Source organism: Drosophila kikkawai, chromosome 3L, assembly GCF_030179895.1.
Source record: "Drosophila kikkawai strain 14028-0561.14 chromosome 3L, DkikHiC1v2, whole genome shotgun sequence".
Lineage (NCBI taxonomy): Eukaryota > Metazoa > Arthropoda > Insecta > Diptera > Drosophilidae > Drosophila > Drosophila kikkawai.
The window spans coordinates 9,424,719-9,452,540 of NC_091730.1; the positions used below are offsets into that span (position 1 = coordinate 9,424,719).

Consider the following 27,822-nt stretch of genomic DNA (forward strand, 5'->3'; position numbering starts at 1 on the left):
ATGAACAATGTTTTTTTTCAATAAACCCACGCATCAATTAGAATGCAAATAAAAACGTTTTGAAACAGATGAGAACATTTTTGAAAAGTGTGTGAAGTGCAAATAAAATGTGTGTGCCATAAATCATTGCTAAAATGTCGGAATAAATACGGAAAAATGCCGAAGAAACGCGGAATGCAAATAAAAAATAGAAAAAACGGAATAAAGAGAATTGCCGAACTGGAAATTGAATGGAACAACCATATAAATCAAATCTATACAAATCAAACAAACATTTTATTATTTCTCTTTAATGCAGCTCTTGAAGAGTTGAGCTTAATGCAAGGTTAGAAGCGGAAAAGCGTGTAATTCAAATCAGATACAATGTCTGGTAATGATGTTTCGGTGACTGAAACAGCACAGAGCGATCAGGTATGTTGTCTATATAAACCTATATTAAATATTTACTATTTATATATTTTGATGCCACCAACACAAATAAAAAAAACAAGCTGATCCGCATGCATTTAAAGCTCACACAACTATGAATATTGTAATGAAACCCTTTGATCCCACCCAATTTAAGTATCAACGTTTATTTACATACTCAATGTTTGATTGCTGGCATGAGATATTACTATACTATACTCATATTTGCTATGATTTTCGCAAACCGATTTTTGGTTTGCATTTTGATCCGTATATTTACCAAAAACAATTGTTTGTGCTGCATATTTTATGGTTGCCATTGCCCTTTCCCAGTAGAGATGAGAGGGCATGATGAGGAGTGGCTAGTGTTGCCAGTTTTCCTCGTCCTTTTTACATTTGAATATTCATTTCTATGGGTGTGTGTGTGTGTTTTTTTTTTTTTCTTTGCATAAATTACGAGCATATTTAAGGCATTTCTGGGCGTTATTCACGTAGCACTTAAAACATATTTATGCATTTGGTTATTTTGTTGGAATTTTATTGCCTACATTTAGGTGTTGGCCACACGTACACGCTCTCATCCATACATGCGTGTCTAGTATGTGTGTCAAAAATATAATTTATTACGGCCACGCATTATAATTTTGGTGTTCCTGTGTTTAGAAATGAAAATGTTTTCAAAAGAGTGAAATTTTTCCTAAGGGAACCAGCCAACCAGCGAAGTGGATTAAACAAGGTTTATGGAGCGGGTATTGAGTCTCCATTAAGAATAAGAATTCCTTTCATATATTTTAAATATTTCTTTAACTTTTATTTAACTTGTTATACAACTTGATCCCCCTTGTCTCTAACTCTATTACGTATCAGTTATGACTACATTTTTGGCTCTGCTAAGCCTCAATTAAGTTGACTCGTTACAATCGTCCTTCCTCCTCCTCGAAATCCTTCAGTTTGGCTGCCAAAAAATCAAGCAAACGTTGCCTACTTTTTGGCGCACTGATCAAGCACTAATCAAATAAGGCCTCAAAGCAGGCATCCCAGCCTGCCAGCTAGCTCATGGCAAATTGTTTGGTATTTACATATCATTTGTGTGTGTAGACCCCAATCCTTTCTCTTTGCCGGAGAACTGAGAGACTGCTCATTACGCCAGACGACATTGGCGGCTTCGGCAAACGACAAACGGTGGGCAAGATTGTGGGGCGTAGCGTAGGTCGGAAAAGTGGAAAGCGACCGGAAAGCCTGGAGACTCGGAGCTGGAGAAAGAAGCCGTGACATAGTTAAAGGGCGAGAGTGCACAAATTTTTGCTGGTGCCCTGCCAAGTGGGCTAACGATTTTGTGTCCGTTTTGTCTGTGTCTATGAAGGGATACACTGAGAGAAAAAGAATTTATAGCTGGCTGTGGATTGAATACAAATTGGTTTTATTTATTACCACAAATTTTTGTAGGATTTGTATTTCTATGAAAGACAAACTGAACTTTAACGAACTCAGGGTATACATGGATTTATGCGCGATTTAGGCGGATTTTCGGCTGCTCTTAGTTTAATTTTATTGTTTTGTTCATCACTATATTTATTTATTTTTCATATTTCATTTTCTGATTATTATTTAGATTATTCATTCATTTTTGAGTATTTCAAGTATCTCTATTTTGTTTTTATCACCTTTTTCTCTCAGTATGTTTGAGAGCAAGTCGACATTTGGTCGTTACTTGATCATCATTAGCGATACGAATCGGTAAGGGTCCGTCCCTACGTACTACGTAGCTTCAAACTACGTAAGTATCGGTGAAAAGGGTGGCCTGCATGTGGGCGCCACCTCATTGTCCCCTGACCTGCTGTACCAACGGCAATTCCCGGCACCTAGCTCCATTGGCCGGGTTTCGGGGGTCGCGCCTCGATTTGCTTGGCTGCACCGAAAAGTTGCAACAAAAGTTTGGTTTATTCGTTCATTCGCTGCTGGCCCGGGTTTTTCTCTCTCCCTTTTTGTGTGCTGTGCTTGACTTGGCTGGCTCTTTGATTAAACCCCAAAATCCGGGGGGAGTTGGGTGAGGATATCCAGGGATCAAGGGGAGTGCACACACACACAGAGTGGCAGAGTGTAATTAAATAATTGCGGTGAGCACGGCACTCGCCAAAAACCCGAATCGAGCTAATGTATTTGGCGCAAAAATCTCTCTCGGCGGGGTCTATTTTCCCCCTAAGGTTCTACTATTTCGTTTTATTTGGGTTTTTCATCTTTTTTTTTCATAGTTTTTGGCTCGCTTCAAGTTTGATTTTGTTATTTACTTTACCTGCGACTTTGGCGCAAATTTCATTTCATAACTTAGTTTTGCGGGGCTTTCGGAATTGTTGTTGCCTGTTTAAGCAAGACTTGATCTAATTTGTTGAGGTGGAAATGTTGAGTGGAACTAAGTAGTTGGCCAAACTTTCTGTGAGCCAGTTAAATGTAGTTAACGAAATTCTCCATTGTTCAAGTGTTTATTTTATTGCGAATAAGTTTTAAGCATAATTTAGTTTGTGTTGTTATTTAAAGCTCAAAAAGCAGCTTAAAGTGCTTACAAGTATTGTTTTAATATAGAATAAGTCTAGTTTGTTTCTATAAACTGCACTTTGTTATGTCTTATTTATAATTAAACTTGCTAAACACTATATAAACTTTGTTATCTTACTTTTAAGTAATAACTATAATCCTTTGTTTAGTTTAAAGTATTTATTATAAAGGCACAAATACAAAACCTATAATAAATATGTGGTCCTTATAAAATAAGGTATTAAATGTAAACGATTCTTTGGGAAATTTTAAAAGATGCTCAGGAACTATTTACATCTTAATAAAGATATGTTATATTTTTCAAATATTTTATTTTTTCTTCTGATAATCCTTTAAAATCTCTTGAAGAATCGTAACTTAGACCTCTATTAAATTCTATTTTTCAACCTGAAAACTGGTTGCAGAATAATTGATTGCCTTTTGTGTTGCCTTACGTCTTGTAGTTAAAGCTTGCTCCTTTGTTGCTGCCTCAATTTGTGTTTGCCGTTCGATGTCCTTTTGCTTTGAGACCTCCCCACGTACACACACACACTTCAGCACAACAAGAGCACACACAAATGCCACCCATACCCCTGAGGTGATTTTACACACAGAAAAAAATATATATATAAAATGAGCGGTAACTTGTGTTTATTTAATATGGAAATAAAACAAAATTTGAAGCAATTCTTATCTAAATAAATATTACTCTTTCATTAAGAAATCAATTTCTAAATTAAATTTAAATTGCTATATTTAATAAAATACAATTACCAGCTCTTTTATAATATTTTTACTGTGTGCTTGGCGAAAAAAGCGATCTACCAGGAAGCTGTCCACAAACCAATTTTATGTGTGTTCCCTCTCTCTTTCCGTCGACAATAAAAAAACAACAAGTATCATCTGCCAACCACTGCCAATGCAGCTGCACATCATCAATATTATCGCTACCACAAGCAACAGCAGCAGCAACAGCAGCAACAATTGCAACAACAGAGCTGCCTGCGACAAAGGCAATTGCAGTGGGAGCAACAGCAGCAGCAGCAACACCAACAGCAACAGCTGCAACATCAACTCACCAATAGCTCCAGCGAGTTCGACGAGTTCCACTGGCCCAGCAAGCAGACGGGCGGCGAGAGCCTGGGCGGGAAAATCTATATAACACCCGCAGACATACCGCCACCACCTCAGCCGCCCCATCATAGCATCGGCGGCGGCAACAGTCATCACAGCAATGGAGGCAAGAGCCGGCAGCTCCAACAGCAGCAGCAGCAGCAACATCCCCACCTGCATCCACACATCCACTCACACCCGCATCCGCACCACCAACACGGACACCGGACGCCGCCACATCGCTGTAAATGCGAGCATCCCAGTATCGAGCTGATGGGTTACGAGGACGCGGCCATTGCCACTGCCACCGCCAGCAATACCGCTGCCAATGTGGGCGGTGGATCTGTTGGTGGAGTAGGAGGAATTATGGGCATTGGTCGCCACCAGCATCCGCCGTACTACTACAAGGCAGCGGTGGGACGGAGGCCGAGCGCCAAACATCACGAGTCCATGCTGGGCGGCGGAAGCAGTCTGGAGGACGATGATGTCGCGAGTGCTGGTAGCTTCGGGGAGGGAATGTCGCGGTTTAAGGTAAGCCAAGGGATACAGTGATGAGCAGAGTTTGCAGGAGCAGGAATAGCTGGGAAATTATTATGGTTAAGTGAAAATTTAACTTTGATTTGGGAATTCTTTTCTGTTTTCTTATATATTTTTTTATAATAAATTGGTCATCATACAATTATACAAATGTCCCTGAAATAGAGTGTAGAATAAGAATTTCAAAAGATTAAAATTGATCACAAAGGTGGTATTTAAAGTCTCACTTATAATTCCCAACTGGTTCTAACATTCCTGGAATGATGAATGGCAAGCACATATGGATATATTCTTATGTTGCTAATAAATATGTTCTATTACATAGTTATTAACTCTAACTCAAGTAATAATTTCTCTCATCTAAAAAAATGTAAAGCTAAATTGTCACCTCTATAAATCCCCTATATAAACACAAGCTTATTGTGTTGCGATTCAAAACATTGGCGAAGATTTCGCTTTGTGCTCGGCAGCCTTGGATGTGCTCTGTAATTAATTTGATTTGTTCATGAGTGCGAAAATGAGCCGCTGATTGACCGCAATGGCCCCACCCGATAAACACAAGATGAATGGGGGAGATGAGCAGCTAATATATCAATCGAATATGTGGCCATGCTCTGTGGTTTAATTGAAGCTGTTGGGTCATCCTCTTCATCGTTTGGTGGTTGCAGATCAACAGGTGGCTGATAAAGAGGAGTGTTGATTGCTGAAATTACCACAATGTATGGAGTGTATGGTTAATGGTATTAATGAACTATGTGTTGGGAAAAATCTGAAATGGGTCCTATTTACTTGGTTTTTTATTTGAATGAATATATAAATAACTTTGACATGTATTTTAAGAATATAGAAAGTCTAAAGAGAACTCCTTCTTTACTAAAAAAATAACCAAATTAACATTGTTTAAAGTTTTCAAAGAACATTTTCTCTTTAAACTTCTTAAATCAAATACCCAAATACCATTTGAAACATGTGCCATCTCTTGAGTATTTTATTTCCTCAAATAAATCATCTTTTAACAGCATAAAACTCCCAATTCTCCACTCCCTAAATGATTGACTCCACCCAGATTAGAAATTCCCCGAGACATTAACTAATTATGTCAAACCCCGAGCTCAACTTACGTGTATGCATTTGTAGCTCATTAGTTAAACACGATAAAATGTGTGTACAATTAGCAGAGTAAAAAACAGAAGCAAGAGCTGGAGTCCCCTCAGGAGCTAAACACACCCAGGACAAAACAAATTAATTAATTTTAGGACAGTTTAATGAAAAACCATGCGACAAATGAACAAGCTGCTGCTGGAAAAAACCCAGACTTCACCCCTAAGGCAGGGAAAAAGTAAAATGGCCAGACGAAAAGTCATCAATTTTTTTGTTCTTGTTGTTTGTGGACCTCAAAATAGTTGTTAAAACCCCCCTCACGTCGCAGCGATTATGTCCTAACAGCAAGGAGGAGGCTCAAGTAAGAAGAGGCTAAACAAAAACAAGTATACGACATGTGTACCATCAGCAGCAACACAAGTGCAAAATCCTATTGAACTCGGGGCGGTAAAAACTCCAACTAATTGCCGGAAGTCCACCCAAACCAAACTAATCCTGTTCCTGTGCTGAGGGATCTGCCTAAAAACAGAGTGCTCTCAATAACCTTTCAGTTTCATATTTATTAAATGAATCGAAGATTGCCGGCGGAGAGTACAGATACAGCTGACTAATTGCGCCACATTGTTCAGTGAATTCAATGGGAAATCCCAAAACAATCAATCTAGAGAAAAAAAAAACGTTGCGGGGTATATGAATAGTGTGAATGGACATTGATATGATTGGAGTTGTTCAAGCGTTAGTCATTGGAGAGCCAAAAATGGCCAAGAATAAACGGAAAAGTGTAACTATAGTTTATTTACGTGGAAATTAAAATGCTCTTACGGTTTTATAGTGAATAATATTTGAAAACTGTTTAGCAAGGAATTGGAAGTAAATTTATTTATATTTTCTAGATAATAGAATTCAGGTTAAAATATGAATGAAGCCTTAAAATTGTGTCATTATTATTTTAAGCATATTCAAATATATTTATAATTTATTATAATTTTTGGAAATAAGAAATTTCTTGTTTTATTTAAAATTATATAAAATAAATCAATACTGTACGGTAAAAAATTGATATTTGTAATTGTTTTATTGTTACGTTATATTTAATTTATATATTTAAAGTAACACTAAAATTTCCTTAAAATTGTTATAATTGTAAGCTGCAAAAAATCCAGCTATATATATATAATTTATATTTAAAATTTTCCTAATTTTTTCTAAAAATAAAGTGGCTTTCCAACTATTCATACTTCCCAAATCCCAAACCTCTCATAATTACACCTCACCTTCCCTATAATGTCTACATAAAATATAATTAAAGAAATTACAAGTCATAAAACCTTTATAATTTGAATAAAATCCCCATGGCTTTTTCGTTTTCACCAACTCAAAATCCCCAATGGCCCCCATGCAAATCCAAGAGGATTCATAAATTTCGTGGCAAAGTTGTAACTAACATGTCTTCGACGTTGTGCCAGTTGTGCCTCCATAGGGCTATATTTTATCCCAGAGATTTGCGGAACACGGGCTTACTCTACGTGGTCACTGGGGAATCCCCCACACACGTGTTCTTCTTTTTCGGGTTCGTAACAAATGCGATTTTGGCTCTCTTCCTTCGACAGTTTGATTCTAGTTCCGGCGTGGGGATTTCTGTGCAAAGCTTCAATAAAATTCGAGTATTAAGTCTATGCACTACATATACATATATATATTTGTATGGAAATGTGCTAATGCCAAAAGGTGCAGTCGAGTTGAGTGTGTTCGGAACTGGTTTTTCCAGAATTCTGGGTCGGCGCTCAATAATAACATTTTTTATATTGTTGGACTTAACATGTCGTATTTATTGTGCTTCTGTGGAGAGCCCAAAAGTGGTGGGAAAATGCCGATTAAGGCTTTGAAAAGAGCTTTAACTAAGAAAATATTCAATAACATGAATGAGAATAATTTAATTTTTTATTTAAATAAATTATTAAAAATAATAAAATACTAAGGCTGCATAAATGAAACTAAAAATAAAGAATCACCAAAGTTATAAAGCTTTAATTATAAAATAAAAATGAAAACACTTTGATTTCTTTGATATAAAATTTATTTTTATACATTTATGTATATTGTTCCTTCTCTTAGATATTTAATTCTAAAGAAATACCTACTTATTATTAAATTTTGTTCAGTGAACTGTTTTATTTTGGGATGCAGATATTTTTACAGCTGTTTAAATTAAGTTAATATGTATTATTCATTAACTCTTTAACAGAATTATCAGTCGCACTGCTCCATTGGTTAAATATAAACCTATAAAATGTATATAACGATAAAATTCCTGCAAAAAAATAATAAGCTGCACACAAAAGCCAGACCCACAATTGATCTCACCCCATAACCTTGAGCTCTAACAAATAAATCCCATTAAGTAATCACAAAAAACTGTCACGCTCCGTCAAAAATCCATTGGAGCAAAAAAAAAATAAAATAAATAAAAACAAACCAACTGAAAACAGAAATAAATACAACATAAAGTGCAAAAACATTTTCGTTTAATGATAGATTTCAACAGCTCAATTAACACATCGAAGTTGGGTTTAAAAACAAACAAAAAAAAGTAACAAAAAAGTGAAAAGACTAAACAAAAGCCCCAAATTTCCTTGTCTTACCGAGGCGTGGACAACTTCAATTATTTTTGTCGCGTAATGTTAAATTATGTAAAAGAAACAGCTCACAAACTTGGCGAAAATAAGAAACCCCAGACAGGTCCCAAATAAACACTCGATACGTAAACAGCAATTTCTGATTGTATTTTGCTTGCGTCATGCGGCAATTGAGACCCCTGCCAGCCCCTTTGTACCCCTTTCTATCTGCTCATATATATATTATATACTATATACGTACATCTCTGGTCAGTAGCATAAACCAGTTGTCGGCGACCCAGTCTTAACAAAAAACTACTTTCATTTTCGCTCTCCTCCAGCTTTTTGGGCTCACACTTCCAGTAGCCCCTTTAGGCCGAATCTTTTTGAGTGGAACGCGTTGAGTGAAGAGAGAAAGAGCAAAAAGAAATAGTCATTGCGCATGCGCAACGCCACTTTCCATATATATACAGACATACAGACGTGTCTGGCTTATCCGATTAGGCAGAAAGATCGTATCCAAATTGGCCAAAAGTGCGCAATATATAATTTAACCTGGCCAACTTGCACTTTTTTGATCAGCCCAGAAAGGTGCCCGATTCGTGAAATGTGAATGGAAAAGGAAATTGAGGAAATGAAAGCCCATTTTCCCTGCATGGAAAAAAGGGGGGTTAATGAACTTGATGGTTTTCGAAAGTAAATGAAAAATAAAACAAATTTTAGACACATTAATTCGTTTGGAAAGGATTATTTTTAATCGTTTTGCTGGTGATAAAAGAGGAAAAGCATTAAATTAAAATACTCTTACATATTTAATTTATATTTAAGAGAATTCCTAAAAGAGAAATTTATAAACTATATAACTTAAGAAAAAAATCAATTTGTTAAGCTCTTTTTAAAGGCTTAGACTTAATTTAATATATTTTGTAATCTTAAAATAATAAAAACTTAGCTTTAGTTACAATAAAATGTATAGTTTACATTTCTTTTAAAATTATTAAAATTTTTCTTATAATTAAATTATAATTTCTTTGTTTTTCCCACTCTAAAATAGAATCTAATGCATTCCAAGGAGAAAAAGCGCCGTATTCGAATTATTCTGAGCGTTGTGACCGCAGTCATTGCCTTGGCTCTGCTGGCCACTGCCTTGGTGTTCATCCTTCGGACAGATGAAAAGGATAATTCCGGTGATTCGGATAATAATAACAATAATGCCATTGATCTGGAGGATGTGCTGAGCGGTCAACTATATGCCAAGCGATTCAACGGCAGCTGGAGCAATGGTGACAGTCTGATATACAAGGAGAATGCGGTAAGGGAAACAATTTAAGTATTTAAATATGCAAATATTATTAAATTATTCAAAACAAGAGTAATAGAGATATAAATTTTGTTGCCCAGTCTCGTTTTAAATTGTATTTTTCATATAATTTTTTCCACAATACTCCTTTCTACCCCTTTACAGTCCATCATGGAGTTTGATGCCAAGACAGGAGCTCGTAGCTCCCTCCTCGATGGTGCCTCCCACTATGTTCTGTATGAGAAGTCCGCCGATGGACAGTATCTGCTGCTGGCAAAGAACTACAAGAAGAACTTCCGATACAGCTTTCTGGCAGAGTATGACCTGTACAATCTAAACACAAAGTCATTCACTCCACTGACCATCGAGGGCCAGCAGCTCTACCTGAGCATGGTGCAATGGGCGCCCGTGGGCAACGCTCTGGTGATCAACTTCAATCGCAATCTGTACTACAAGGAGAGTGCCACTGCTACGGAGATTGCCATCACCAGTGATTCGGAACAGTCGGGCGTACTCAATGGCATTCCCGACTGGGTGTACGAGGAGGAGGTGTTCAGTTCCAATGTGGCCACGTGGTTCAATCCGTCTGGAACCCAACTGGCCTTCATTAAGTTCGATGATTCGACCACGCATCAGATTAACTTCCCCTACTACGGCGATGCCGGCGATTTGCGCTATCAGTATCCTCTACACCAGGTGATTGCCTATCCCAAGGCTGGTTCCTCCAATCCTCGCGTGGAACTGGTAATGGTTGACCTGAAGAGAGCAGTTTCTGGTGGAGATTTCATTACTGTGATGCCCGTGCCGGCGGCTTTGAATACGGAGACGGATTACATAGTCACCGTGGTCAGTTGGGTGGACGATGCCAATGTCCTGTCCATTTGGATGAACCGCATTCAGAATGCCGCCTATGTGGTAACCTTTGATGGACTCAACAGGCGGGTGGTAAGTGATTCTACTGAAATATACATATATGAAGATTGCAGCTGGTTATATCCTTGATTCCTCTCTGCCTATCAGATCTACAGCACCGAATCAAAGACGGGTTGGGTGGACCTCTATACCGCTCCCTTCCGTAATCGCAATGGCTCCCGTTTGGCCTTTGTCCTGCCGCACAACAACTACAAGCACTTGCAGCTCCTTAACTCAAATGTGGCCAGCGCAGAGTTGCAGGTTCTGGAACCTCTGACCGAGGGCAAGTATGTGGTGGACAGCATCCTTCACTGGGATGGCGCCACCGATGTCATCTTTTACACAGCCAACACAGAGGATCATCCGGAGCAACTCCATCTGTATGCGATTCGAGCTCTGGCCAAGCAGAGTCCCAAGTGCCTCACTTGCAACCTGATCAAGTCCGGAGATGTGCAACAGACCTACTTCTCGGCGACATTCAATGACAATAACCACATTGTGATCACCTCCCTGGGACCCGGAATACCCACCACACACATTTACGAGTGGAAATTTGAGAACTGTAAGTTTTTAAAGATTTTAATTATATAACTTAAGTTTATATTTAAATCTTATTTTTCAGCTCAAGTTGTCATCTCGAATGTCCTGGATTGGGAGACCAATGAGGGCCTGCGTGGCAAGCTTAAGGGCGTGGCCCTGCCCTCTCACAAGATCCTGACATTCAATATTGATGGTGGCTTCCAGGCCAAGGTTCTGCTTCAGCTGCCACCCAATCTGGATACCAGTGGCAATACCAAATATCCCATGCTAGTGGATGTCTATGGCGGACCAGATTCCTATTCCGTAAGCTTAAAGATAGAGAAGAATTTAAATTCACCAGAAATTATAACCAACATCCTTTGTTTAGGTAACCAACAAATGGATGCTGGACTGGGGCACATATCTCACCTCAAATCAGTCTGTGATCTATGCCAAGATCGATGGTCGTGGCTCTGGACTCCGCGGCGAGAATCTTTTACATGCCATTTACCTGCAGCTGGGCACTGTGGAGATCACTGATCAGATCAAGGTTACGCAGTAAGTATGGTTTTCTTTTAATATTTTATATAAGTATTTAGAATACTCATAAAAATATTTGTCTATTATTTCTAAAAAATGAAAGAGAATATACAATTACAAATTTAGAAATTGCTGAACACGAATCTAAAGTCTATTTTACTTCCCTACATTTGGGTTTCTCATTTTTAAAAATATTAATAAATTTAAAATTAAATTTTTGTTTTTATAGAAACATCACTCAAATGTTCAACTATATAGATAAGGATCACGTTGGCATTTGGGGCTGGTCATATGGTGGCTATGCCGCTGCCATGGCTCTGGCCAATGATAACAGCCAGGTGTTCAAGTGTGCCGCCTCCATAGCTCCAGTCACAGACTGGGCTTACTATGGTGAGTTTACACTGTAAATTAACTTTTTAGCAGAAAATTTATTAAATATTTCTTATACAGATTCCATTTACACGGAGCGCTACATGGGCCTGCCCAATACAAACGAGATGGGCTATGCCAACTCCAGACTGAGTACACAGGCACAAAAGCTGAGGGGCAAGAAGTATCTGCTGGTCCATGGCACCCTCGATGACAATGTTCATTATCAGCAGGCCATGATCTTGGCCAAGAATCTGGAGCGTCACGATATTCTGTTCAAGCAGATAGTAAGTTCACCTTAAAGCTTCTCATAATTATATATTATTAAAAACAAAAAACTCTATTGCAGAGCTATGCCGATGAGGACCATGGCCTGTCCAATGTGCGTCCGCATTTGTATCATTCGTTGGATCGCTTCTTTGGCGAATGCTTTGCCAGCAGTCGCCTCATGAAAAGTGCCAAGTAGATTGGGCCAAAAACCATAATAATAAAAGTAATTCTAATAGCAAGGCAACATTTTACAGCTGCAACTAGCAAAGGGAAAAATTAAATACAACAAAAATTGGTACTTAAAAAGTTAATAGATTGCCAAATTAAACGGAAAACTTTAAACAAAACTAAATAATCCGAAAATTTAAATTGATATATAAAGTTAAAAACGCTTAAAGAATAAAACTAAATGAGAACTACATATAAATCAACATAAATGCAGGTCCAAAAGTGTTATATAAGATCAACTTGGAACAATAATCTTTTCAATTTGCATTTTAAAACATTTTAAAATTATATAGAAAGCAAAATTAGTTGAGATAGCTGTGCAATTGAGGAGAGAAAAACATTGTCTAGCTAGTGCCTGATTATATAAAGTGTATTGTAGATATATTGCAATTCAATTACAAAGCTACATATATAATCCACACTTTTTGCAAGCGCTCCTCCAATTTAAGCTTCCACCCGAACTCCCTATAGGTCCGAGAAATTTAATTTGTAACGAACCTTCCTGTAAATTTAATAATAACGAAACGAAAACCTATAGTAGTACGTAATATTTTTTTAGCACTTTAGTTTGCTAAAAAGAAAAACCTGTAAATAATTAACAAAAAAAAACAAAAGATTAGTTGTTAAATGGCTTTTTGTAATTTAGAGAAGACAAACATTGTGTATAGGCAACAGTTAAAAAGGCAAACAAACAATAAATAATTAAATTAAAGGTTGTACTTGTTTTTGGGGAAACACTCGTTTTTGGGGAAATAAAAACACATTTCACTGGTTCACTTTCAGTACACAAAACCGGCTCGCTTTTATTGCCTTGGCCCCAAAAATACTGGGTTTACATACTTGACAAATATATGTTTTCCTACGGATGGGATATATCCATCCCATTGATAATTCTAAGGGGCCCTTCTTCCGTTCTTCAACAGTTTTTTAAACAATCAGAATTGAATACGTTTTATGTGCGAACATTTCTTTTTGTTTCTAATTTGAAGTCGATATATATTACAATTTATTATTAGGTTTTTTTGATCTGCAAACTGACAATAATCACTAGTAACTACTGTCAGTGATTAATTATTTAAATATGTGCAGTTATTTTCTCAACTAGAATTTTTGATATCTGTATATTATGGGTTTAATTGTGTATGGTACAAAAATAATCTTTATTTAAACACTAATTAATTGAATTTGCCTTCAATATATATATGTAAATATTGTTAGATATATATTTTCAATGGAAAATATGTACTTTTTACCGAGAAAACTATGTACAAATTGGTAAGGTTTCAAATACAAATTTGGAGTTATGTACAATATTTTTCTGTTTGGTTTTTTCCAAAATGTGTGAGCAGTAATTTATAAAAAGCTAAATTTGATTAACATTTTGCAAAATATTTGTCTTTTTTTTAGACTTCAAATTGTTTGCGATTTCTGTGGTAGCTCTGATTACACGGAATCATTATATTTCTTTAAAATGTTAAGAAAATTAACAATTTAAGGTCAATATTTTGAATTAAATCATCACACACTTTGGGAATTTCCAAAACCTATGGCTTATTAAATGGCTAAAAACTTATCCTGCTAATGCTTAACTCTCGGATCGGATCTGTCTCTCTTACTGGAGATAAACCTCTTGGACAACGTCATGATGCTGCTGCTGGTGTTGTTGCTGTTGTTCCTCCTCCTGCAGCTGCAACTGGTGATGATGCTGCTCCTCGATCGTTCCGCCATCATCGACGTACTCGATCAACTGGTCATCCTCCGTCTGCTGCTGATGATGATCTATGATTATGTGCTCCTGTTCCAGCTGATGGTGTTGGTGGTACTCATGTTGCTGCTGCTGCTGTTGATGATGATGATGTGGGTGATGGGTAAATACTAGAGGCGGCGGCGATGTTGACGTTGCTATATGCTCATGTATAGCCGCCGTTGTCCCGGTCGAAGTCGATGCTGTGCTGGCTGTGGTCGTGTTCTGGTGATGATACGTGTTGGCTTGTTGCTGTTGGTTCCTTACAATATGACCGGCGGCTGTGACACTGCTCACGCTGGCGCGCTGATTAGTGCGCGTCAAGGTGACGGTCACCTCGGAGCCCAGGCCGGCAAACGAGACAGCTGGCGGGGAGCAAGAGGTTGTCCCTCCTCCCCCGCCGGATGATGATGCTGCTGCTGCCGCCGCCGAGGCTCTGGCCTGGAGAATCTTACGGGTGGTGGGCAATTGAGTTGATGTGCTCTGAGTGGCTACGGAGGATACGGATCCGGAAGCTGTTGCTCCCGATCCCGCTCCCGTGCCCGACTGCGGCACATAGTTAATGAGTAGGACACGCTCGCCGCTGGTGGTCTGTGCCGCATGACCGCGCAGAATGCGACGCTGGAGCGTTGATGTGGCGCCTCCTCCAGTTCCTGTACCAGTTCCAGTCGATGATGTTGATGTGGCTGGCGTGTTGCTCCTACTATTACCGCTGTTGCTGCTGCTTACGGTTGCCGCTGCCGAGGCACCGTTGTTGCTGACACTACCGCTGCTCGTGTTGCTAAGCTGCTGCTGCTGTTGCCCGCTCCCGCCTCCTCCTCCTCCTCCAGGGCCGCTGGTCATATCGTTGGCTCATCATTACGTATTATTACCGCCTTTCAAAATGAAAACCTTCTTTACCAAAATGTTCTTATTGTTGCCCTTTAGTTTCGATTGTTGCAATGTTTGGATGGATATTACAATATGGATTGATTGATTGATTGATTGATTGATTGATTGATTGAGATGCATTATGAACACATATATATTATATATTTGATTGGTTAAATGGTGATTTTATTATTTAGCGTGGCAGCGAGAAAGAGAGAAGAAGACAAGATAAAACGATTTGTTAATGGTTTAGTTTATGTGCCTCACAAAAAAATGGTTTCAGGTGTAAAAATGAGGTGAGACAATGCGTCGTGTGGTTGTGTTTTTTAAAGGTTTTAAAGCAATAACTCTCAAGTGCAGCTTAGTCACAAGGTTATGAATATTTGAGAGTATGGTCCAGAGTCTCTGTTTAAATTGGTCAAAAAATTTAACACAATATATTTTACAACAAATAATAAAGAAAATATTAAGCACATGCATTCAAAATGGTAATAAAAATACGTCATAAAGCCTTTATACACTTTGTTTTGTAAAGAACACAAGCAACTTCAACCATAAATTTTTAAAAATTATATAAAATTAAAAACAAAACTTAAAAATTACTACTTTTACTTTCTAAATTGTTAAATTATACATCTCCATCACCAAATCAAGCATTTAAAATAAAAAGAAAATACTTTTGGGAAAAGTTTTTATGTAAACAATTTTCGGTTTATTATTTTTCCTTACTATATTATTATTATATATAATATATGTTTTTTTTTTAATTTTAAATAAAATTAAATTTTATTTAAGTATATTTAAAAAAAGACTAAAAATAAAGTCACTCATCTTCAGATATATGGAATATATTCCTCTTGCTTTCTAATTTATACAATTAAATCATAATTTCTACGAGGCAATAAGTCTTCCATTTATCTGAGAACGAGAACGTAGGGTTTTGGTTTCCATATAATTATTTAAAATTTCCAACTATTAAAATTAAGAAATATACATTATTTGATTAAAAATGTACAATGAAAACGAACTAAACCCACAGAAAGAAAGGGGTTTTTTGGTGAGCGAGCTCTCTCATTTGATCAGTTCAACTCTCCTTTTTGAGCTGTATTTTTTTAAGTAAATATGGATTATAATCTGGGTTTATCGGACTAAACTAAGGTGTGTTTAACGTATTTATATTTAACTAAAGTTGCCATCGCTCAGGGCCAGCCCAGCTGGCAAAACGAGAGCAAGAGCATCTTTCACTGATCACGACACTAGAGAACCTCTGGGGCATTGGGACATGGGTTTAAAACTATACAAAACAGAGCTAGTAAATAACAGTTGAAAAATTTTCAATTAAAATACTCTTTCTGTTGAAAAATATATTTTTAAAAAGAATCTGTAAATTAGACCTTTACCGAAACAATTGTTATTTGCAAGCTCTGATACAAAACAAATATATATAATTGTATAAAAAGATATATATGTATATGTTTAAAAGTTATGCATGTGAATTCCAATAACCGTGGCGCACCTACAACATTAAACTCTAGCAACAAAACTAAATATAATATAGAGAAAATATATTGTAGGAGGAAAATCAACATGTAAAGTCAATAAAATTGTACAACTAAAGATGGTTCAACCAAGATATCAGAGGATATCAAGAGGTTTTTTTTTTTTTGTATCTTCAATTAATTTGAAGAATTCATTTAGAATTGGTCTACGCATTACTTAAAGCGTTTGGTTTGGCAAATCCAAAAATAATAATAGTACATAATGGATCTAACTACGTTTTTCCGTCCAATCAAAGCGTCTGTTGTGGTTGTTGTGTTTGCTGTTGTTGCTGCTGCTGCTGTTGTTGTTGTTGCTGTTGGAAATCAGTCATATTCACCTGATTGATATTGCCTATGATCTGATGACCCTGCAGCGTTTGCACCTGGGCAATGGACAGCGGTGTTCCGCCGCTCTCACTGCCATCGCCGGACTGCGCCACCAGCTGCTGTTGCTGTTGTTGCTGCTGTTGACCGGCGGCTGCCTGCTGTTGAGCTGCCGCCGCCGCTTGGGCGCTTGTCGTTGCCGTAGTTATGTTGCCGGAGGAGTCAATGATTTGGTGATGCTGTAGCTGTTGCTGCTGGACTTGCACCTGTTGCACCTGCTGCACTTGTCCACCCGCCGAGCCGCTCACTGCCATTGCCTGTTGTTGCTGTTGCTGCTGTTGTTGTTGCTGCTGCTGCTGTTGCTGTTGTTGCTGCTGTTGTTGTTGGGCATCGGGATCCTTTTTAACCTGCACACCCTGCAAGGTATGCAGCGACTGCACTGCCTGCACCTGGGGTACCCCACTGCTGGAGCTTAGTGTGCCGCCACCAGCTGATCCTGAGCCACTAGATCCGTTGCCTGATTTCTTGCCGCTGGGTGCTGCAAGGAAGGAAGCATTGCTGGTGAGTCGAGGTGCCGCAGAAAGGGACCAAAACTAGGCAAAGGTATAGGATTGATAGTACTAAGAGAAGCCGAGAGGACGACACTACTACGGCAACGTTGCAGGCCCAACAACTATAGAGACAAGACGACCTTCAGGAGACTACAACAAGTGAGAGAATGTGAAGTTGTGTGTGGAGGAGATGTAAGCATGAGAAAGTGTAGAAATAAAAGCACAAAAAAAAACAAAACAATGTTAAATAAAAATTAAAAATAAACAAAAGCAATGTTAAAGAAAACAAAACATTTAAAATAGATTTAGTTGTAAAATAAAAGTAAAAAGTAGTTAAAAAAAAATTGTTAAAAGAAAAAAAAGTAAAATCTATAAGATGTTATGGAATAATTCCGAAACATTAAAAATCCGAACAACTTTCGAAAGAAACGAAAGAGTTCCTTTGAAGAATTAACAACACATTTAGGATGCAACTTCCTCGAAGAAATGTTAGTAGCTTAGGAAATCAATCCACCAACAACAACAGTATTTTCTTGCAACAAAGAGAAACGATAAACGATAAACGAGAGAACAGCCAATTGGAATAAATTATAGAGTTCGTGCCACAGGCAGAGATTAATTTCGGGTTTTTCGGTTTGTTTTTTGGTTATATAAAAAAATATATAATATTTTATTAATTAAACAATTCGTAATATAATATTTAAAATAGAGAAACTTAAACTGATTGCGATCCTCGATTGTAATTGTACAATTATTAATTTTTACAACAATTATTTGCGACACTAATTCGATTATTAAGTAAATTATTAGTCGAGTATTTATTTACGTGGAGATATTATTTGCTTTCTCTGTCTCTTTCTATGCAAGAAAATACTGCATAAGAAAATTGGATGTCATGTTATTTATGTGAAAAAAAGCACTCTACTATCGGAAATCTTTTTTTGCAAATTAAAAACAAACTTACGCAGCAATTAAGTATGTGGAAAAGTTAAAAATGATACGGAGGGAAATGAACACAAATCATTCGGATCAGATCACGGGGAATTTTGTTTGTTATTTACAAATCGTTTCAGTGTGTGTGTGTGTTATGCGTATGTGTGTGTGTGGTGTTGGAAATGCGAATGACGGTGTCGTTGTTGGTGCGTTGGAATGATTGAAGGCTCGGGCAGGAGGCGCTGTTGTCGCTGTTGCTGCTGCTGCTACTGCTACTGCTGTTGCTGAGGAAAGACGACCTGATCGCCGACAATATGTATGACGTTCTGCATTCCCTGCTGTTGTGCCTGCTGCCCAGCACCTCCTCCGCCGCCGCCTTCATGTTTGATGTATGCCTGGCCGCCACCCGCTAACGTTGCCGTGGTCATGTGCTGCTGCTGATGTTGCTGTTGTAGTTGCTGCTGCTGCTGTTGCTGAGGCAGAACCTGCTGGAGTGTCTGAGTTGCTGATATCACTCTCGTTGGCGTTGTACCAGACGATGCTCCGCCAGCTGATCCCGCTCCTCCAGCTACCGCTCCTTCACTGCCCACCGTAGTGTCGCCCTCCTCAGCCGTGGTGTTCAGTTCCATACTGGTGTCTAGGGTGGTATCATTACCGGACTTACTTTTCTTTTCCTTTTTGACGCCCGGCTTGGCAAAGTGCCGCAGCTCAAGATGTCGTCGCAAGTTCCTAGATTGTCGAATGACAGCATAACAAATGGGGCAAGTGGCTGGTTGTTCCGATTGTGATCGCGACCGTGGTTCTAGGAGGAAAAAAGGGAGATGTCATTAAGGAAAAATCTTTACCAAATCTATAAACAAAACTCACTTTCCGTTCCAGGCGGATGCTTGGTACGTTTTGCCTTGGGTGTGGATGCGCTGCCGCTGGTGTTGCCACCGCCGGATGAGCTTGTGGTTCCTTGAGCCGTTGTTATCTCGCCCGTGGCCGCATTGGCTGACGTTACCGGTATCATATTATTGGGGTCCATGGTCACAATTGTCTCCACCTTTTGTCCTTCGCTCTTGATGATCGGTGTCGACGTCAGAAGTTGGCCTTCAGCTCCATTTTCGCCCAGAACCTGTTGTACTGATCCTTGTGCCGAGCCGTGCGAAGAGGTCGGTGTGCCCATAATTGTATCCATTCCGTCAACTTTGCTGATTTTCGGTGCCGTGGCTGTGCATGATAAAAAAAAAATTGGGATTCATTATAGAAAAAATTAAACATATTTTTTTAAGGTTTATTATAGATTATTATCGAACGTTAACTTACGTGACATTTTCTTAACACGTGGCTTCCGCTTCCGTGCCGGGAGGAATGCCTGAATCACTGCCTGGTCGTGCTTAGCCGCGTCCGTTGTCACAATCGTTTGCTGTTGTCCTGCTGCATTGGTCTGGGTTGTTGCCTGTAGAATCTGTCCCTGGTGATGGATATCCTCCACCACTTGGGCATGTACCGTTTGTTGGGGAGCGGTGGCAATCGTGGCAATCAGTTGGTCCTGGTCATGGTGTTGCGGTATCATGTGCTGTAGTTGTATCGAATGCGTGGTGTAGTCATCCTTGGTCACCGTCTGCGGTGCCAGTCCCTGGATATTGAGGCACTGGGCAGCCTGCAGCAGCGACGGCAGCTGGGCATGGTCAACGCTCACCTCGCCGCGATAGACAAACTCCAGCAATGCCTCCAAATCGTTGGCATTGACGCCGGCCAACATCACAACTGGGTGCTTGCATGGTGTGTTCTGTAATTAAAATGAAGGGAAAATAAATATTTAATAAATGGTAAAAAGTCAGAATAATAATTATTTCCAAAAATTAAATATATTCCAAATACTAATAAAAATGTAATAACGTACATTTCCCATATGTTTTGAATCTAAGCAACTTAAGAGGTTCTTTTTCTCAATCCTATAGCGGGATTCTTGTTTTGGTGGCTCTCTACATTTGGCGGATGAGAAGCGTGGTATAGGCAAACAAACAAAAAATAAAAACAAAAACAAACCTAGTCGGAGATGGAGACAGAGATGGAAATGGAAACTCACCGCCGCTCACGCACACAAGTGCCAAGCGCCAGCGACCGGCTTTTACTTTTCGCGCTCTGCACATTCTGCAGCAGGATTGGCGGAGATTTCGAGGAGGAGAGATGCTCAAAAAAAGAAAACAGAGCACAGCTCAAGAAAGAAAGAGCACTCACACACATCTACCTCCACTTACTCACTAGTACCGCTCAGCCAGTTCTCCCGCTCCCACTCTCACTCCCTCTCTGGACATTTAATTAGTAAGCGCTGCTCAGAGTTGAAGAACAACAAACCAACCAACCAACCACCCTCTTCTTCTTCTTCCTCTTAATAAAGACCAATGCCAATCTCTTCAAATGTCATCTACAACCTCCTCCCCTTTTCCTGCTCCTCTCACTTCGCTCTTTGAACTCTATCGCTCACACTCCCTTTGCCGTTTCGCTCATCGATTTTTCTGTGAGTTGCATTCTGAGTCTCGAGTCTGTGTGTGCGTGGGGGAGATGGATTGGGGGTGGGGTTGGAGGAAGCGGAAGAGGGAGCGGGAGCAACCAAGAGCGACCGCCATGTGTTTTGCGTGCGTGTGTGAGTGTAACGAGATCAGTACATCTTGTACATTTCGGACTCTTGCAGAGTTCACAGCCGCATTTTTCTTTTCTGTTTTTGACATTTTCCCCACCGCCGACTCTGAGCGGCGTTTTTAAAAATTACGCTCTGTTTACTTTTTTCAGCACCAGAGAGAAGAGGAGAGGACAGGAGAGGAGCGGAAAGGAGAGCTAGAGAAGAGAAGAGCCGCGTCGCCGGCGTCACATCAGGTGTTTTTATTTCGCTGGCCGCGCTCTGTTTTGGTCATCATTTCGATAAAAACCACGCAATAGGAACGGTCTATATAATGTCCGAATCGGATAAATATTCCATTTGGTGTGCATTGTGCACGCATCCATTAGAAACGTGAAAGCAAAGTGCAAATGCAAATCGAATCAAACAACTAAATAAAAAAGTACAGTATCGCAAATGTTCTACAGAATATAGGGAAAATAAAGAAAAAATAGCAAGCTCCACCGAAAAACATTCCCTTCCTGATATGAAATACTCCAAATACAAGCACAGGATGGAACCTATGAACGGAACTAATTTTATAATCACTCTTTTTTGGAAATTATAAAATCATGGAAAGTTCACCTGTGGAACATTATTACATTTAAAACACACTCATTTTAGAAATGTTTTTCATATTTTACAGTGTTTTAATGAGTTGGAAATTCCCCCATATCCAGTTTCAACTGTACAGTTCTGCCAGCGAAAAGAGGTCGCGCTCGTGTGCACCCAAAGCAACAACAGCAAGAACGGAAAGCGAGGCAAAAGCTCCAACAAAGCAGCAACAACTACTACAACAGCTCCACGCTGCCTTTATAGCGCTCTCGTTTGCGCTCGCTCTAACACACGCCAACGGAAAGTTGGCGCTGCGCAGCTTTTGCTTCTCACCCTCGCTTTCCCCCCAGCCACCCACCCACCACTGGCTCCGTCTGAACCAACTGGTTCTCTCGCTCTCTCACTCTCCATCTGCGCTCTGCGCCTCTCTCGTTCTCCCTCTCGCCAGTCACTTTTGTGAAACTTTACAACAAAAACGGCAGTATTTTTGATAAGAGGTGGCAAGAAGAAGGGGAGCTGGTGCCAACTCATTCAGCTCAATTGACAGTGGAAAACTTGTACGGAAATCTCTAGACAACTTTTGGAGCGGAGCGTAAATCTCCGAGATATTCGTATGCGAGTGTGAGTGTGCAAGTTTCTCTGCGCTCCACACATTAACCTATTTCTGCCATTGGATTTCTCTGTTTACAAACTGTACAGTGTACGCCACGTTTGAGGTTATGCACGACAGCGCCACTCTCTTTTTTCACCTTTTGGCACGATGCACTTCTTACACTCACCTTGAGCAAGTCCAGAAGGAAGGGGGAGGCGGCACAGAGGACTATCTTGTGGGCGGGAAAACTCCGCCCGCCGGCGGCCAGCGTGCAATCGACGAGGTCGCCATGGCAGCGCAACAATTGGATGGCCGACACGAGACTGGTGCCGTAATCGCCCCAGGTGAGCGAATACAGCGAGTTCATTGGCAGCGACATTAGGGCCGTCGCGTCCAAGTCCAACAATTGTTGTTCCTCTCCAGCGTTGCTAGCGTATTCGTTGCTATTTGTCTCCAACACGACGACGTTTTATTACACGGGTCTGGGGATAAATTCTCTCTTCCAAGTCGGGATTTCGCACAAATCCCGTCTGCTCCTCCTCCTGCTGCTGATTCTGCTTTTGCTCCTGCTGCTTCTTCCTTCTTCGCGCGCTGCTTTCACGAAACTGAAACGGTGTGCAAAAGAGAACAAGAGTTAGCTGGCTCGTACTCGTGTGCTCTCGCTCTCTCGCCCGTTCTCCCGCTCTCTCCCCCTCGGTTGGGGCCAGAGCGAGACAACACTGCTGCTGCTCACAGGAATTTTGTTGTTGGGGGGGCAGCAGCTAAAAAACTTTTTGTTTCAAAATTTGTTGCTGGGAAAATCACACAAAAATAGCGCGCCAACTGAAACACATTTAAAAACGCAGCAGAAGACACACACAAGCACACAAGGCACGCACACAGCCGCAGTCACATATTTAATACACAATTGTACAGTCAATCCATGAGACACGCATTTCGTTTTTTTTTCTCCTTTTTTGCCCCCACTCGCTCAGTTCTTGGTTGTTTTATAATCTCGGCCCTCTTGGTAGCGCTTTTTATTTTGTTATTGTTTTCCCGCTCGCGGAGCGCACTTTTTTGTGTGATTTTGGTGTGTGAAATTATCTTCTCACCGGAGCGCAAAAGAAAATTTTACTGCTGTGGGTGATTTCCCTTCTCTTTCTCTTGGTGCTCGCTAACTCGCTCGCTGGTTTCTCCTGCTGTCCGCTCGCCAACGTTGAAAAACTCGAACTGAGACCCAGCCAGAGCTCTTGTGAGAAAATCGCTTCGATCGAATTACGCTGCTGCCTCTGCTTCTGCCAGCGCGGCGGGTTTTCGTTTCGGTCTCTATACGGGGGAGAAATATTTCTGGTCATGCGCTCAGCTCAACACAGGCGCGCGTGGTGGTGTGTCGCCGTGTCGGTGTGGTGGTTGCTTTGCTTTTTGCCGTATTTGTGTATCTGTGAGAGCACTGGGCTGGCAACGCTCTTTGAAGTACAGTTGTCAAAAGGCATTGCCAGATGGAGCGGATTTAAGTGAGACGTTGTTCGTGGAAGAAGAGTATTTTCGGGCAGGCAGAGGAGAGGGAGAGAAAGACAAGCAAGACGGCGTAGATAGTAAACAAAACTATAAAAGGTGGTAAATATTGAATAATGGAAATATTCTGGTCGGAAAACACAAGCCCAAAACACATGTGGCCATCGCATCGCAGCACTGGGCCCGGAAAATGGTGCTTCTGGTTGAATGAGGCGATAAGAAAGGTCCAAGGGGTCTGGGTCCAAAACTATTCGGATTCGGGTGCAAAATACATGAACCTACAAAGACTTTGTCCCAATGTTTAATTATTTTTTAAGACAATAACAAGAAGTTATTCAAGTTTTTCAGGTCGCCTTGGCACTGCCACAGACAGAACAACAAAATTAAGTTAAAAACTTAAAAAATTTGGAGTGGTAAAGTCAAATAGCAGGAATATCTCCTACTTCTTTTACATTTTATTTCTATAAAACGAACGTAATTTTCAAAAACTTTCGAGTGGATTGGGATTGAATACTTTATTTCAAACAATTGTAATAATAATTGCTTTCAAACGTCAATAAAATTTTATGAAAATCATCCTAGTCTAATTAGTCAATTAATTTCACAAAATTTGATGAAGGAGATAAACCGGTTAAATTCACCAAGTCATTCGAGTATCAATAAATGTGCAAATTGATTTTACTATAGTTTCATGCTGAATAGATAGATAGAGCCAACGCGCACCTAAGGGTTATGGGAACCAAATGAAATAAGAAATTTATCCAACCTGTGAATTGGACGGCTCTTTCTTCGCTCTTTGGCTTTGATATCAACAGATCCTGTAAATAATAACAACAACTGGGAGAAAAGCCGGCTCGCTCTTGGACCCACTACTCCGCTCTACATGCTCTTTTCTCCGCTCCTCTCTCCTCGACAATCCATCCAATCACCTGTTACTTTTGACACATCTCAGAGACTCTGTCTGACCTATTCTCGCATTCTCATGCGGCGTATGCAGATCAAGTCCCGCTTAAGAGCGGAGACCAGAGACTGCTCCGGACTTCGGTGCCCGTGATAGGGGAGAGTGGATGTGGATAGGAGTCCAGGAGCGGAGCGGAGAGGAGAGTTCTATCCAACGCTCAGAGAAGGCAAGGTAAAATAAGTGAGCGGCATGCATGCGAGTGTCCAAAAAACAGCGCCAATTCAAGATTACAAGTTTCTCTGTTTTGATGCTGGGACCATGAGAAATGCCGTTCGAAAGGCCCCTTTAAAGTTCCAATCAGCGTTAAAGCAGTGAGCGTATTTCGCAGCTGGCAATGCCCGCCACCAAAGCATGGGTGCCGGTGGCAGGGGAAGAGCACGAGCAAGAGGCGGAGCGGAGGGTGGTGGAGCATGATATGGGTGCGAGAGGGAAGGGAATAGCGAGAGGCAGCAGAACGAGCGCGAGCAGAGGACAGTGGGACACAATAAGGACAATAATCAATATGCAGTTCTATTAAGAGGATTTAAAATAAATAATCAATTAAGACAAATATGAAATTTTATAAAGCAAGCCTAAAATACTCTTATGGTTTTTACATTAGGAAAAACATGTTAACCTTCTAATTGGAATACCCCATTAATACATGAGTTGAAACTGAAAAATCGTATGCAGCGAACGAAGCTTTTTCGCCCCACTGTACGGACTGAAATTCGAACGGCATGGCACGACTTTTGCCTGGCCTTCCCCACCGCGCCTTATCGCAGTTGTTGCTTCTATTTAAATAAAATAAAAGCAAAAACAACAACAGAAAACTGAATATACTTGAAACGAACGCAAAACATGAAGAATTCAGCACAAATTTGTTGAAAACAAATACGCAAATCGTTTTTGTAGTTTGCCCGTTGGTTCTGTGTGCATGTGTGCGCGCCTGGTTGTGGTTGTGGTGGGGCCATAAAATTATAACCTCATTTTGTATCACTAATTAATTGAACAAAACTCTATTATTACGCCCCGGAACTCAGAATTGGGAACTATGGAACCAGACAACTCATGTTGAATGTCGTGGTCGAAATAAACCCATTTTAGCTTGTGTACTGGCCACCATTTCCAACTGTGAGTGGGAGAAATTGTTGTTAGTGCTCCCCGGCTCTGCTCTGAGCAAGTCAGAGAAACGCGGAGAGGAGAGGCCGTCATCCAGAGAGGAGAGGAGATGGAGGAAAGTGGGAGCCAAGTGGCGCTGTGTCTCTGTTATTGTATCCAAATTGCAAAGAAAAAAAATTAAACACGCTTCAGCGCCCAAAACTACAACTCACTCTTCTAAACTTATAGAAAACGTATTTAAAAATTCCTATGGGTATCAGGGGGAACTAGAAAAATAATTGGATTTAATGAAAAAATTCCAAAATAAATAAGTTTTTTTTTTTTTTGTTTTGCATAGGCGGTATTACGTTTACCCTTGGCTGAATCATAATAGAGTTTTTAAATCATATTCCCCTGGAAATTAAATAAAGTAATCAAAATGTTTAGTCATCTGATTTGAATACTTTTTGAAGAGCTTTAAGGCTTTAAAAAAACGTTGTACAGATAACGTTACAGCACACACGCGTTACAGTGAACTAAAAATAATTTTAACAAAAAAACATTTGATTAACCCATCTTTAAATTTTTATATTTAAGCTCAATTAAACATGATTAATAGAAATTGCTTAATTTAGTTTTAAATTAAAAAACTGTAAGGCTTTTCGCCCTTGGAGTATCTGCAACATTTACTTACTTGCCATTGTGTTGTTCCTCACTTGCTAGGATTCCACCAGGACACCGTTTGGTAATGAATCTCCTTGCTATCTTCGCTATCATAAGCAAAGACGCAACTCTTGTTGACAATCACAGACAAGCGCACCTTTGCTACCAGTTCCAGGGGCTTAATTACAGGTGTATCCTGGACAATTACGATGTGCGAGGCGTGATATATAAGAGGATCTCCAGGATAGACCAGAAAGTCCGCTCCAAAAGCATCGCCAGAGGTCACAAACTTTCCACGCTTCCAAAGATCTTTAAAAATTCTATATTTAAGGGAGTTGGTGTCCACCAGGGGTCCGTAGATTTTTTCCCCAGCTGCAAATAAGATAAAAAAAATGGATTTAGTACTATATTACTAAGGAAATCCGATTGATTATATATACAATGCTCTCTTAAGTGTTCGCAGGGCAGCTCCACCAAGGCATTTTGACGATCAAACTTGAAGTTATCCGACATTTCTTTCAGTACATCTTCAGCGGTTAAAGCAGCAGCTGGAAAGTAAAATATAAATTTTAATTAAAATTAATTATTTAATTTTTGTTATATATTACTCTATTTGAAGAATTTAAGATAATTCACCTTTATCCATGTTTCCTTGCTTCAACAACTTGTTGCGCTTCCCTGTCAGTATTTTATCCATATATCGCTCTGTTTCCCGGAGCTTTTCCCTCTTGAGACTGGTTTCTTGTGCCACCAAACGTGACTCGAAATCTGCCTGATATTCTTGTAGTTTTTCTGGTGTGGGTGGAGCCTTCAGAGCCTGAGATTTATCCACCAATTGGGCTATGTGCTCATCCAAAACCAATTGAGTTTCGAATTTGGACAGTTCCACGGGGAGAGCTAAAAGATGTGAGTTTATAATATTGTATTTAGATAATTGGGCATTCCTGGAGCTAGTCTTTCTTTATTAAAGAAAGAAATCCAATCAGAAAACGCAAAACTCACTCGACTGATTGGGACTCCAGCCCTTGGTATTTGCCGTGCCCACAGGAGCACCCATTATTCGGTGTTTGCTACGCAGTTCCATGTAATCTAACCAAAATACATTTATTTAGTTGGTTTTATTATTATGTTCCGTAGTTAACAAGCTCACCATTGACGTTGAAAATGAAACCGGTGCCATTTAGCAGAGTTAAAATCATTTTTTCGCGAAATATCTTTTGTTGTTTTAATGCAGCCGCTGCCGGAGTGGGACCAGAGTTTTATACTAAAATATACCATTTCATTTTAAGATAAATATTTTTAAAATTATCCATATATAAATTATAAATTAAGCGCCCCCAAAGGGAAAATTATATAATAAAAATGTGCAATAGGATAAAATACACAAATACTCGACCCCAAAAACCCCAAGATGTAAATTGACATTTTA

The 27,822-nt window shown here is 39.7% G+C and overlaps 4 protein-coding genes across 10 annotated transcripts in view; 1 reads left to right on the plus strand and 3 right to left on the minus strand.

Annotated features, from left to right (window-relative positions):
• The window catches only part of ome (dipeptidyl peptidase 4 omega), an 82,088-nt gene extending 68,932 nt beyond the window's left edge, over positions 1–13,156 (plus strand). Inside the window, exons 2-10 of one of the 2 annotated variants that reach the window (XM_017164012.2) lie at positions 299–411; positions 9,361–9,618; positions 9,772–10,551; positions 10,627–11,080; positions 11,141–11,361; positions 11,426–11,595; positions 11,807–11,967; positions 12,028–12,233; positions 12,296–13,156. In XM_017164012.2, the coding sequence (XP_017019501.1) occupies positions 364–411; positions 9,361–9,618; positions 9,772–10,551; positions 10,627–11,080; positions 11,141–11,361; positions 11,426–11,595; positions 11,807–11,967; positions 12,028–12,233; positions 12,296–12,412 (2,415 nt within the window). In that variant the 5' untranslated portion in view covers positions 299–363 and the 3' untranslated portion in view covers positions 12,413–13,156. The remainder of the gene's footprint in view (positions 1–298; positions 412–9,360; positions 9,619–9,771; positions 10,552–10,626; positions 11,081–11,140; positions 11,362–11,425; positions 11,596–11,806; positions 11,968–12,027; positions 12,234–12,295) is intronic. The other variant, XM_017164011.3, reaches the window with a different exon arrangement.
• Positions 13,157–13,223: 67 nt separating this feature from the next.
• Positions 13,224–15,031, minus strand: LOC108072740 (sericin-2). Its single transcript, XM_017164007.3, has one exon. The coding sequence runs from the start codon at positions 15,029–15,031 to the stop codon at positions 14,057–14,059; it is 975 nt and encodes a 324-aa protein (XP_017019496.1). The 3' UTR covers positions 13,224–14,056.
• Trl (Trithorax-like) lies at positions 14,974–22,574 on the minus strand. Of its 6 annotated transcripts, none has more exons than XM_017164004.3 (6): positions 22,383–22,574; positions 19,713–20,178; positions 19,272–19,616; positions 19,069–19,206; positions 16,935–17,458; positions 14,974–15,109 (listed from the first exon to the last, which is right to left on the minus strand). In XM_017164004.3, exons 1-6 carry the CDS (start codon positions 22,572–22,574, stop codon positions 15,047–15,049), a joined length of 1,728 nt encoding a protein of 575 aa, XP_017019493.1. In that variant the 3' UTR covers positions 14,974–15,046. The 6 variants fall into 6 exon arrangements, 5 of the variants coding, with proteins under 5 accessions (XP_017019493.1, XP_017019495.1, XP_070140970.1 ...); XM_017164006.3 differs by having other exon boundaries at positions 18,937–19,206; XM_070284869.1 differs by lacking the exons at positions 14,974–15,109; positions 22,383–22,574 and adding exons at positions 20,293–20,374; positions 21,059–21,084 and having other exon boundaries at positions 15,748–17,458.
• An 89-nt stretch (positions 22,575–22,663) lies between these two features.
• Positions 22,664–27,752, minus strand: Tsen34 (tRNA splicing endonuclease subunit 34). Its single transcript, XM_017164008.3, has 6 exons — positions 27,544–27,752; positions 27,396–27,482; positions 27,030–27,290; positions 26,834–26,941; positions 26,425–26,765; positions 22,664–22,800 (listed from the first exon to the last, which is right to left on the minus strand). Exons 1-5 carry the CDS (start codon positions 27,590–27,592, stop codon positions 26,443–26,445), a joined length of 828 nt encoding a protein of 275 aa, XP_017019497.1. The 5' UTR covers positions 27,593–27,752; the 3' UTR covers positions 22,664–22,800; positions 26,425–26,442.
• Positions 27,753–27,822: the final 70 nt, after the last annotated feature.